This window comes from Salmo salar, chromosome 06 (assembly GCF_965601325.2).
Source record: "Salmo salar chromosome 06, fSalSal1, whole genome shotgun sequence".
Taxonomy (NCBI): Eukaryota; Metazoa; Chordata; class Actinopteri; order Salmoniformes; family Salmonidae; genus Salmo; species Salmo salar.
Genome location: NC_138296.1, coordinates 48500554 through 48513494, shown reverse-complemented (window position 1 = coordinate 48513494; position 12941 = coordinate 48500554). Strand labels below are relative to the sequence as shown.

The window sequence follows — 12941 nt, the reverse complement described above, 5'->3', positions numbered from 1 at the left end:
CATAGCCGAGCATTCAGAGGTCGACACAGCAAGTGCGGTGGAGAGAGAGAGTCAAACAGCAGGTCCGGGACAAGGTAGCACGTCCGGTGAACAGGTCAGGGTTCCCTATCTGCAGGCAGAACAGTTGAAACTGGAGCAGCAGTACGACCAGGTAGACTGGGGACAGCCAAGAGTCATCAGGCCAGGTAGTCCTGAAGCATGATCCTAGGGCTCAGGTCCTCCGGGAGAGGAGGGAGAAAAAGTGAATTAGAGGGAGCATACTTGAATTCACACAGGACACCAGATAAGACAGGAGAATTACACCAGATATAACAGACTGACCCTAGCCACACGGCACATAGACTATTGCAGCATAGATACTGGAGACTGAGACAGGTGGTGTCTGAGGAAGGCCCAGAAGATTTCCAGAGACTTCAGCCACCAAAGCCATGGACTGTTTTCTCCCTTACTGTCTGGCAGGTGGTCTCAGAGCATTAGGGCCAGGACCAACAGGCTCAGAGACAGTTTCTACCTGCAGGCTATAAGACTGTTGAACAGCTAACCCCTGGCTGTCCTTAAGGCTATTTGCACAGATTATTTGCACTGACTCTGCATTCCCACATCAAACACAAATTCACTCACGCATGTACGCACACACACCACTGCTGCCTCTATGTATTTTTATATACCTCTTGAGATTCTTCAAAGTAGCCACCCTTTGCCTTGATGACAGATTTGCACACTTTGACTATCTCATGAAGCTGGTTGAGAAAATGCCAAGAGTGTGCAAAGCTGTCATCAAGGCAAAGGGTGGCTACTTTGAAGAACCTCAAATTTAAAATATATTTTGAATTAACACTTTTTTGGTTACTACATGATTCCATGTGTGTTATTTGATTAGTTTAGGAGGTAGGTTAAAGGGTTAAGGTTAGGGTTAGGTGAAGGGTTAGCTAAAAGGGGTAAGGTTAGGGTTAGGGTTAGCTAACATGCTCAGTAGTTGCAAAGTAGCTAAAAAGTAATAAATTGTTGAAAAGTTAATAATGAGCTAAAATGCTACATTTGTCCATGATGATATTCTAATTCACAACGTTTGGGTTGCTAGACGTTCACGTTATACGCCCGACCAACCACCATACTAAGTAACCATCTGTCTTATGTAACCATACCAAAGTTAAAATATCAAACTTGGTTTTACATAAAGAATAATACCAAAGGCTCCGAGAACAGCTGTCTTTCCACTGCTAGTCCTGTCTTTCTTTGGCTGGACTACTGGCTCTTTCTCCTCTTCCATCTCTCTCCTGTTGATATTTCAAATCTAACTGCTTTTCATCCGATTTGGGAAGGATGCAAAAAAAGGGTATATTTGCTAAAACATGTACAACCAGTACAAACCCGTTTGAACTGCACCCTGAATTTGAGGATTGCAGGTGTCATAAAGTCATAATGAAAATGGCCTCCTGCACCTGATAGGCTAGGTGCTATTCTATACTGCAACCACTGTAGATAGCTTATTATTAATAGTAATAATCTATATAGGACTAATATGTATATCAATATCAGATGTTATGTTAACTTTTGAAATCCCAGGCCTACAAGTATTTCAAGGACTAAGCCTACCTTATTGTCATCCATAATTGATCACTTGAAGTTCTCATCCTACATGGAAGAACACTAATGATGACTGATGAAAAGTAACAGACTTTATAACGGTATTACATCATGCAACCTAATGTTGTGCATGACCGCAAGGTAGTTTTGTTCCTGAAGAGCGTGGGGGCTGGGAATAACATGGGGAGCAAGGATATAGGCATGGTGCTGTGACTGTAAGAGCAATAATTCAAGGATGTGTTGGCAATGTTCCTTGTGATACCTTTAGGCCAACTATTATCCTAAAGATCCTATAAGACACTTCGAAAAGGATCCACTATGAGGAAATCATTATAACTATTACAGACTACCAAGGGAAACCCAGAAGTGAGCTGCCCAGTGACACGAGCCTAACACACGAGCTAAATGCCTTTTATGCTCTTAGCTCGCTTCGAGGCAAGCAACAATGAAGCATGCACGAGAGCACCAGCTGTTCTGGATGTCTGTGCGATAACGCTCTCGGTAGCCGATGTGAACAAAACCTTTAAAAAAACAGGTCAACATTCACAAAGCCGCTGGGCCAGACGGATTACCAGGACGTGTACTCAAAGCATGCACGGACCAACTGTCAAGTGTCTTCACTGACATTTTTAACCTCTCCCTGACCGAGTCTGTAATACCTACATGTTTCAAGCAGACCACCATAGTCCCTGTGCCCAAGGAAGCGAAGGTAACCTGCCTAAATGATAACCACAATGTGGCACTCACATCGGTAGCCATGAAGTGCATTGAAAGGCTGGTCATGGCTCACATCAACAGCATCCTCCCAGACCCTCTTGACCCACTCCAATTCGCATACCGCCCCAACAGATCCACAGATGACGCAATCTCAATCGCACTCCACACCGCCCTTTCTCACCTGGACAAAAGGCACACCTATGTGAGAATGCTGTTCATCAACTACAGCTCAGCATTCAACACCATAGTGCCCACGAAGCTCATCACTAAGCTAAGGACCCTGGGACTAAATACCTCCCTCTGCAACTGGATCCTGGACTTCCTGACGGGCCGCCCCCAGGTGGTAATAGTAGGCAACAATATGTCTGCCGCACTGATCCTCAACACTGGGGCCCCTCAGGGGTGCGTCCTTAGTCCCCTCCTGTATTCCCTTTTCACCCATGACTGTGTGGCCAAACACGACTCCAACACCATCATTAAGTTTGCTGACGACACAACAGTCGATGTGATCACCGACAACGATGAGACGGCCTATAGGGAGGTCAGAGTACTGGCAGTGTGGTGCCCGGACGACAACCTCTCCCTCAATGTGAGCAAGACAAAGGAGCTGATTGTGGACTACAGGAAAAGGCGGGCCGAACAGAACCCCATTAACATCGACAGGGCTGTTGTGGAGCGGGTCGAGAGTTTCAAGTTCCTTGGTGTCCACATCACCAACGAACTATCATGGTTCAAACATACCAAGACAGTCGTGAAGAGGTCACGACAAAACCTTTCCCCCCTCAGGTTACCGAAAAGATTTGGCATGGGCCCCCAGATCCTCAAAAGGTTCTACAGCTGCACCATCGAGAGCATCCTGACCGGTTGCATCATCGCCTGGTATGGCAACTGCTCGGCATCTGACCATAAGGAGCTACAGAGGGTAGTGCGAACGGCCCAGTACATCACCGGGCCCAGTACATCACCAAGCTTCCTGCCATCCAGGACCTATATAGTAGGTGGTGTCAGAGGAAAGCACATAAAATTGTCAGAGACTCCAGTCACCCAAGTTAGACTGTTTTCTCTGCTACTGCACGACAAGCGGTACTGGATCACCAAGTCTAAGACCAAAAGGCTCCTCAACAGCTTCTACCCCCAAGCCATTAGACTGCTGAACAATTCATAAAAATCACCACCGGACAATTTACATTGACCGCCCCTGTACACTGCTTCTACTCGCTGTTTGTTTGTTACCTATGCATAGTCACTTCGCCCCCACCTACATGTACATATTACCTCAACTAGCCTGTACACTGACTTTGTACCGGTGCCCCCTGTATATACCCTCGTTATTGTTATTCTTGTGTTACTTTTTATTATTACTTTTTATTTTAGCCTACTTGGTAAATATTTTCCTCTTGAACTGCACTGTTGGTTAAGGGTTTGTAAGTAAGCCTTTCACAGTAAAGTCTACACTTGTTATATTCGGGACATGTGGCAAATAAAGTTTGATTTGAAAAGTGAAATAACCTCTAATCTTTTAGAACCTCTTGACTTTTGTGAACAAAGTCAGTGCATAAAATTTAAACAGACACACATTAATATACCTTTCATTCACGAAAATGATACCCCTTTCAGTGATGTATTGCAGGTGCAACTGGTTCTAAACACAAAACAAGCCAACGTGACCCTTGAGCTCTTGTTCAACACATCTGCATTTATTAACAATGACAGAAAATTATGTGAGAGACAAACATGATGAATTTCTGGACTTTTCCCTCTTACTCATTGTGTTTGCAAACCACAAGGCAATGATTTAAAAAAAAAATACAAAAAGGAATGTAACCAGTTTCCTTCCCCTCAGAGGAGGGCAAAGCTATTACACTGTACTAATGGGCCATGGTCAATTAGTATGAAGCAGAGATCCAGAATGCGTTTCCAACAGCATTTTTCTGGTATATTGAATCTCATGCCCTCAGAATAATGACAAAGTGTACAATGGAATGTTAAAAGATGAGAGAAACCATACAATTGTTCTGGTCCAGATCATAATATAGAGCTCCTGTTTCATGGCCTCATTGGCGTGGTTTCCTATTCTGAAGTAAAGATATGAACATGCATTTCCCAGCATATGTACTGTATTCTGATACTGCCTCGAGGGGTACTATCAGAACTGGAATCATAATGATGCTAAATGTGTCAAATTCAAGGATCCACTTCAGTAAATAACATCTCTTTTTCACCCAGACATTTCCATTGGTCAACTATCCCATTTCTGACATGTTTCCCATGGTTGTAACTTTACTGACAGCATAGCTAGCCAAGGAATGTTATTTTGTGAACATATTTAATTTAGTCTAGTTTGTAGTTAAATGATACTTGTCCAGTGTCTGCCTGCCATCTGAGAGGAGAAGTGATGTGATGAAGACTTCACAGGCAAGTCCCTTGGTTAGGTCCATTTGACAGTCATACATTAACAGACATCGTATCTATCCGAATGTGTTCTATGCAGTTCTTTCTTTTGGTTAGTAGAGGTCAACAGTTTTGATTCACAACTGTAGGCAAGGTATTCACTATGAAGATGGATTTAAAAAGGTAAACATATACCGCATATAGCCAAGAGGAAAGCGCAAGGTAGCAATAATACCATTGGGGACAGTGGATTAAAGGTCTTGAGATGAGAGAGGCACTGCTTATCTCTAAGGTGGACCGTGTGTGTTCCATACTGGCACACTCACTATGTTACGATCAGCATCCTATACAAGCATACTGTATGGAGTTAGTAGGCCAATGATGGTTCAATGTCATACAAGACAAACACACAAAAAGTCATTTTTTTGAATGTTTTTGCTTTTTCTTAAAAAAAAGGTCCAATGCAGCCATTTTATCTCAATCTGAACATTTCTGGGTCACAATTTAGTACCTTACTGTGATTGTTTTCAATTAAAATCATCAAAAAGAAACAAAACTTTCTTAGCAAAGAGCAATTTCTCAAGCAATACTTTTTCTAGGACTGTCTGGGAGTGGTCTAAGTGGGGAGGGGAAAACTGAAAACAAGATGTTTGGAATTCTATTAACTAATCAGGACAGGCCAAAACTCCATCCCACCAAAACAGGCCGAAATTCACAGGCAGTCTTTTCAATCAACTCTTTCACTAAAAGGGCATTATCATAATTTTCACAATTTTACAGTATTATTAAAACCTTAGTGTGGAAATATATAATTTTACACAGGCACACCATGTTGACTGCACTGGGCCTTTAAGTCCCTTTTAAGTTCTCTGTTCACTACCACTTCTCAGCATGTGGAAGTTGTTCGCACATCGACTCCAATATTACCTAACACTGCAAAATATGGTCAGAAAACCTGTCAGCTTATTCCAGAGATGGTAAACCAGGAATTAGCCACTAACTGACGACCTGGTATTCCTTCTCTCAATCAAACTCACTGAGAGTGACACCTCCTGATTTAGAGCAGTACTGCAACATAAGAGATGTACAGTAACATTGGGCCCATGAAAACAGATGTATTTGACAAGAGTTTTCACAGTTAAAATACAAATGTTACATTAAAACCCAACTAAAATGTTACAAGATTAAAATAAAAATAGGGCCATTTTTAAGAAGAAAAAATGAATACATAGTGGGGGCAAATGAGTCTGACCTGTTTGTGCTACTAGGGGACAGAGAAGTAATGAGAGGAAGTTCCAAATGCCTAGTCTTGGATAAGACACTGTTAACAAACATGAGCAGCACAGAGGGAGCAAGGCAGCTGACTGGTATTATTGGAGATTCAAGTGAGAGCATCGCGTCTACAGACAAAGACCTTTTACTGCACCTCAGTAGTCCACAGTGGCATTCTCCTCCTGTCTCCTTCATCTGCACTGACCTGAGATACACTGGACAGGTGACAGGAGGTCCTCTGGTAGGAATCAGATCAGACACACTGCTTTGCTTTTACCTTCCCTATGTTTTTCAGATCAGATGAAATTAAGAAAAGGAGACGAGGAGATAGGAAGCCACTTGAGGCATGCTGGAACATTTCCCCCCTGCCTCTATCGATCTCTTTCATAAAGCTGCTATGTAACAACATTATCCCATGGCTCTAGTTACCCCAACATTACACAAAGATTGCCATCCAGTCCCCAAATTCAAAGGGCTATACCGATCTGGGGGCTAAATTTAAACCCCTTTGCTAAACTAGCAGTGATTCCAGACTCAAACGTTAGAGCGTGAGTAAGACCTTCCTGGTTGGGGCGGGGAAAACCCGGATTCTGAAATTGATATAGAGCGAAGCACAAAGTCAAATAATACTGACCCTCCACGTTATCAGAACCCAAGGTGAGACATACGCAAGTAAAACCACGAGTAACACATTGAACTGTTAAGCTTGCACATATTCACACCCTGTTTGCCATTTTGCTAATATAAAAAGGAAAATGTGCCACTTTGCGTGGCCTATATCCACTTGGAATTAGACCATCTTCTGTATACCCAATCTTCTCGATGCTTAAGTCAATTCCATTCAACGCCCTCTCAACCCAGCCTCATTGCTTAAGCTTTTTAAGCAATTTTAAATATATGTAAAGAATATATACAAAACAAGCATATCATCACTGTACAAATGAACTTGAACCCAACCTGAGTCTTTCCATCATACAAGGGGAGCAGTTGAGCAAAAAGGGGAAGCGGCCATTTTCTTTTGTTCAGTTAGTAGAAATCAAGAGAGATCATGCCATACAGCAGAAGCACTGTCTGTCACCAGTAGGCTATACACCAGTATTTGAGGATCTCTGTCATCCTATCAGTTTCTTCTGTCCAATTCTGGTCCCCATATCCAGTTAATTATTGAACCAGTAAGTCTAGTATAGAAGCGTTAAGTCAGTAGGGGCTGTATTTCCTGGTTAGTTATTTTACATGTGATAAGACAGAAAGAAGAGCATAGAAGACAAGCGACCTCCTTCACAGATTGATCAATTGGGTAGTTAACTAGTTGAATGTGGTTCGATGCAACAAGGACTCCAGGTTCTGAATAAAGAGCATATAGGGATTGTTGACGCGGCTCGAAGCAAATGACAGACATCAGTTGAAAACATGATTTTTTTCTTCCATTTTCGCTCGCAGGTGTCTTTTGAACCCCCTCCCCCCAAAACTGCTGCCCCTAAAGTCTTCCTTTCTCCATTATTTTCTTCTTCTTTTGTCATTCTTACAATCCGTCAAGGAAAACATGGATTGGAAAAAGGATAGCCCCAGTGTGAAGGCATTGTTCCTCCTTTCCCTCTCTCTGCCATAGGTTTAGGAGGGATCAGAGGTCTTCAGCGCATCCACCTTGGTCTCCAGGTCTGTGATCTGAGGAGGACAGAGAGAGAGAGGGGGGGGGCTTTTATTACACACAAAATCCCAAGGCAGAATGATCATAACTCAGTAGCGTCTTCATGCTATGTGTCTAGATTAACCACAGCAAATTGTCTTACATAATTATTGAGAATGTCATGACATATTTCCACACAGAGTAGAACCTAAATATACAACACCTTGTCCTGGAGGTTGTCTGCCTCTTCCTTATGAGTGGCCTCTGTCTCCTCTTGGGCTCTGCGCTGAGCCGTCTCCCTCTTCAGATACTCAATCTCCCTGAGACACATAGCGTGGCGTGGTTAGGCTGAATCCTGCCCATCCATCCCCATCCTTTCTTCCTTCTACAAACCCCAGAATCCCCAAATCCTCTACAAACCCCAGAACCCCCATTCCTCTTCCTCCTACAACCCCCCCCCCCCCCCCCATCCCCCTACAAGTCCTGAGCGATTAGTGCTGTTTTGAGGTCGGTTCGGTTTCGGTTCAATTATACAAAAAATTATCACGGTTTTCGACAAAACCAAATATAGTGAACATTCAATTGACAAAACATTGAAAAACATTCCATTGTCTCTGCCAGGTGCACATTGGGTAGACATCAATAGACAAATAGGGAATTACTATGAAATTATAAAATATTTCTGTGTATATTATTTCGTTTTTATTTGATGATTTTATTATTTTTCATTCAGTCATCATTTAATCTCTGCTCAGGCAATAGCAGCCAGCCATCCAACGTTCTCTGTGCTCCCCAAACTGTACTGTCTGACAAACCTAGTAGCTGTAGCTGGCTACGTATACTGAAGAGCTGTTGACGAAAAAAACATCTTACTAGTTCCCTTTCAGTCAGTAAACTTCGGTACAACATACAGACTCGTGACTTCAGTTAAAGGATCTACAATCACGCCTGACAAGGCCAATGAAATCCATGCCGCGCCGGAAGCCCTGCCTTCCATAGGTGATAAGTGTGAGGGTCGGATTCATTCCTTCAATTACTCCGCTCAGTATGAACAGGAATGATTCACGCTACTAAAACAAACAAACATGCTGACCAGACCGGACACGGCGCAAAATAAATTTAGAAATCCATGTTAATCAATTATTGCACCCACACTGCTTGCGTGCGCCAACGCGTGCTAAAAGTCCTGCCTCTCCCATCTCCTCATTGGTTTATAGAAGCAGGTACCCACGTGCCATCTCCTCATTGGTTATACCCACGTGGGTGATTGAAAGACGAACTGTTTTGCCGGTCGTCGTGGTAATACTATGAAAGTTTAGATGCCGATCACCATTTAAGTTCAAAGATGAAAAAGCCTGGAAGGAGGAGAGATGTCTAGAAACAATTCAGTTGACCGTTTTTATGTGTGGATTAATTGTCGGAGTAGAGGACCTTGTGCTTTTCAGGTGAAATAACAACTCAATGTTTATATCCCAGGACAAATTAGCTAGCAACAGCAAGCTAGCTAAATAGGAGAAATTAGCTAGCAAGTGCATGCTAACTAGCCATACATGTTTAATGCTTTTCGACCTGTCCCCAAATTAATGTCATTGGTTCAGAGTTTGTTTTGATATTATAACCTGCGTGTCATTGATCGCGTTTGGTGTAGGGGGACAAAATACATTTTATGCATGATGGCGCACGCGCGCAGCCGGTTTGGGTTCTGTGTAAGCCATTTCTCTGAAAGATACTCACGATCTATGTGTAGCTTGTCTCCGCTTGCAGCCCGCTCAGGCGGCCCTCACTCAAACCAGTCCGTGGGCGCATTACCACATAACCTACCGCCTGTGTGACTCGGTCAAGCACCGCTTGCCACTCTTCCCAGACTTGTTGATGAAGGGTCCGGTCCCACCTCGGTTATGTGGACTTTCTTGACTTGGCTACCTAAGCAAGCGCTGCATTGCGTACTAGCCAGGTTGGCTAACATGCATAGGCGAGCTAGCTATTACTTGCTATTCCCACGGTGGAGTTGCTGGGGTAGCGTTCTTGTTTAGTATACGTAGTTTTAAGTCGCTTGGTTATTCTAAAATGGACCATACTGCGGTCAAAGCTAGCTAGCCTAGATTATGCTAAAAAAAACTCCTGGGTAATGTCAGCTAGCATGCTTCATTTCCTGCGAGTGAAATGTAATATCTTTTCCCCGGCGTTATGGCAACCCCATTCCTATTTGTGTTTAAATACGAATAGCCAGGGGCACAATGTTTAGTGAGACCGCCAGATCATAGGCAGTAGGGATGACGAGGGATGTTCTCTAAATAAGTTTGTGAGTTGGACCATTTCCCTGTCCTGCTAAGCATTCAAAATGTAACGACTACTTTTGGGTGTCAGGGAAAATGTATGGAGTAAAAAGTACATTGTTTTCTTCATGAATGTAATGAAGTGAAAGTTGTGAAAAAGATAAATTGTAAAGTACAGTTACCCCCAGAAAACGACTTAAAAATACTTTACACCACTGGTTGAACAGTGTTTCCTCCGACACATTGGTGGGGCTGGCTTCCGGGTTAAGCGGGCGGGTGTTAAGTGTGATGAGACAAGATCGCAATTAGATATCACGAAATTGGGTTGAGAAAGGGTAAAAAAAAAAGAGATCCTTAAGGATCCGCCCCTTTTGATCAATTTTCACCTAAAATGACATACCCAAATCTAACTGCCTGTAACTCAGGCCCTGAAGCAAGGATATGCATATTCTTGGTACCATTTGAAAGGAAACACTTTGAAGTTTGTGTAAATGTGAAAGTAATGTAGGAGAATATAACACAGATCTGGTAAAAGATAATACAAAGAAAAAGAACAACCGTTCTTTAGTATTTTTTTGTACCATCTTTGAAATGCAAGAGAAAGGCCATAATGTATTATTCCAGCCCAGGTGCACTTTCGATTTTGGCCACTAGATGGCAGCAGTGTATGTGCAACGTTTTAGACTGATCCAATGAACCATTGCATTTCTGTTCAAAATGTTGTATCAAGACTGCCCAAATGTGCCTAATTTGTTTATTAATAACTTTTCATGTTCAAAATTGTGCACTCTCCTCAAACAATAGCATGGTATTCTTTCACTGTAATAGCTACTGTAAATTGGACAGTGCAGTTCGATTAACAAGAATTTAAGCTTTCTGGCAATATCAGATATGTCTATGCCAAGGGAAATTTTCTTGTTACTTACAACCTCATGCTAATTGCATTAGCCTACGTAAGCTCAACCGTCCAGTGGAAGGGACACCGATCCCGAAGAAGGATCTACAACTCCCCATAGTATGTTGTACCTCGTTTCCCTCCTTCAGAGAATAGTAGTTATAGTCATAATGCTACATTCATCAAAGTAGGCAAGTCATACTTTCAAGACTGCTTATTACCAAATACTACAACTATCAAATCATGTAGCGCTACCTCACGAGCAGTCTCTATCCATCATCCTCTCTCATGCGGTCTGTGTGTATCCGTCTCTGTCCGAGCCAGAAAGAACAGGCTCAATTGATTAGTCATTGTAGTTAATTACCACATTTCTGCGGTGAACTCGTTTGCTTAAATGAAAACTACAATTCCTTCAGCCCAGCGTCTCACATCATTCTTGACTTCATTTCTCTAGTGAATTATTTGATTTCTCTCTAGAGAAATGGCGCATTTAGCTAAAAAAACTAAGTAATTGAACCAACGTAGGTCATTTAATAACAAAACCCCCGCAATTTCAGTTAATCGCTCAGCACTACCTCCTACAAATCCCAGAATCCTCCATTCCTCTCTTCCTCCTACAAACTCCAGAATCTTCCATTCCTCTTTCTCCTATAAACCCCAGAACCCCAATCCTCTTCCTACTACAAACCCCCAGAAACCCCATCCCTCTCTTCTACCTACAAACCCCATAATCCCCCCATCCTTCTCTTCCTCCTATAAACTCCAGAATCCTTCATTACTCTCCCTCCTACAAACCCCAGAATCCTCCTTATTTATCAGCCTTACTTCTGCTGGTATTCCTTGATGAGGCGCTTGGCTTTGCTGTACTTGCGCTCCAGGGTCTGGTACTGGGCCTGTGTCTCCTTCAGGTGTTCATCCACGGCCTGACACAGACTCTGGGCCTCCATCCAGTAGCCCTCCAGCTTCTCCATGCGCTCCTTGTTCTCCCGAACGCTCTGTTCCAGCTGGGCACGCTCCATGCGCCAGCGCAGCTTGTCCTGCTCTGCATGCGCCAGCTAGATGAGGGGAGAAAGTGTAAAGTTTATTCCTGTATACTTCTAGTTTACTCCTGGACTGTGTGTTTTAGTCCTGGATTAAGGTGGATCTGTGAAACAAGTCCAATGTTTGTTGGGTAATTGATTTTGGAGCAGGTCTAACCTTTCTCTTCAGCTGTTGAATCTCAGCCTGGGTGACTGCATGCTTTATCTGAAGCTATAGAGGGAGAGAGAGAGGAGAGAGTTAAAAATTGACACCATGGCTCACTCCAGCACAATGTCGCATCTGATACGCTCTCTCAACAAAAAGTTGAATTGAACATAACATTTTCTTCATTTTGAGATGAACATTTGCCTTTGGCATCAAGCCTCCCTGCTCACCTCTTTGAACTTGTGGGCCAGTTTCTCAGGGTCCATCTCCATGGGGGAGAGCATGTCCTCATTCTCCGCCAGGTCAAACACCTCTATGGCGTTGGGGAACATGGGGCTCATCTCCTCCTCCTCGTCCGTGGCATACTCACCTGTCTGGAGGACATTCAGAAGATTCAGAGTATATTCACCATATATTCAGAGAGTGCATTTAGACATTCCTGTCATGTTTCTGTCTTGTTGTGAAGCAACAATGTCACACAGTAATCAAATCTGCCCATGTAACTACCATGTGAAGTAAATACATGGTTTTACCAAAGGGGAACCAAGGTTTTTTGGGGGGTCCTCACAGGATAGGCCTCCATTTCTATTTCTCATCAATGTTTTCCCTCTACCCTCAAATGGCCACTAGATGGTGAAGTTGAGCTTAGAGGAAAAAGTCCTCAAGGAGTAGAACGATAGTGGGCCAGAATTGACACCCTAGAATTGGGCAACCACCATTTTGTGTTTACCAGGGAAGCCTGTCAGAAGGCAAAGCTTGTCAGGGGACTCAGTGGCTGCAGTGATGTGAATCTTTGTTGACAAATAGTCTACATACAAATTTGTCTATAATCAATAGTTATGTTGATTGGTGCAATAAATCCCACTCTACTGTACTGTCTATATGGACCTGGTGAGGTCAATAACAAAACACACCCACATCTCTGTTAGATAAAAGGAAATTCCCCCTTCCTTCACACACACACACTCCTAGGGATGGGTACCGAAACCCG

General features: G+C 43.1%; 1 protein-coding gene across 2 annotated transcripts in view; it reads right to left on the bottom strand.

Annotated features, from left to right (window-relative positions):
- Positions 1-3980: 3980 nt before the first annotated feature.
- ppp1r9ba (protein phosphatase 1, regulatory subunit 9Ba) overlaps positions 3981-12941 on the bottom strand; it is a 64059-nt gene continuing 55098 nt past the window's right edge. For both annotated transcript variants that reach the window (XM_014204456.3, XM_014204455.3), the window contains exons 7-11: positions 12181-12324; positions 11963-12016; positions 11591-11820; positions 7818-7914; positions 3981-7632 (exon numbers count right to left, since the gene is read on the bottom strand). In XM_014204456.3, coding sequence (XP_014059931.1) covers positions 7579-7632; positions 7818-7914; positions 11591-11820; positions 11963-12016; positions 12181-12324 — 579 coding nt within the window. In that variant the 3' untranslated portion in view covers positions 3981-7578. The remainder of the gene's footprint in view (positions 7633-7817; positions 7915-11590; positions 11821-11962; positions 12017-12180; positions 12325-12941) is intronic.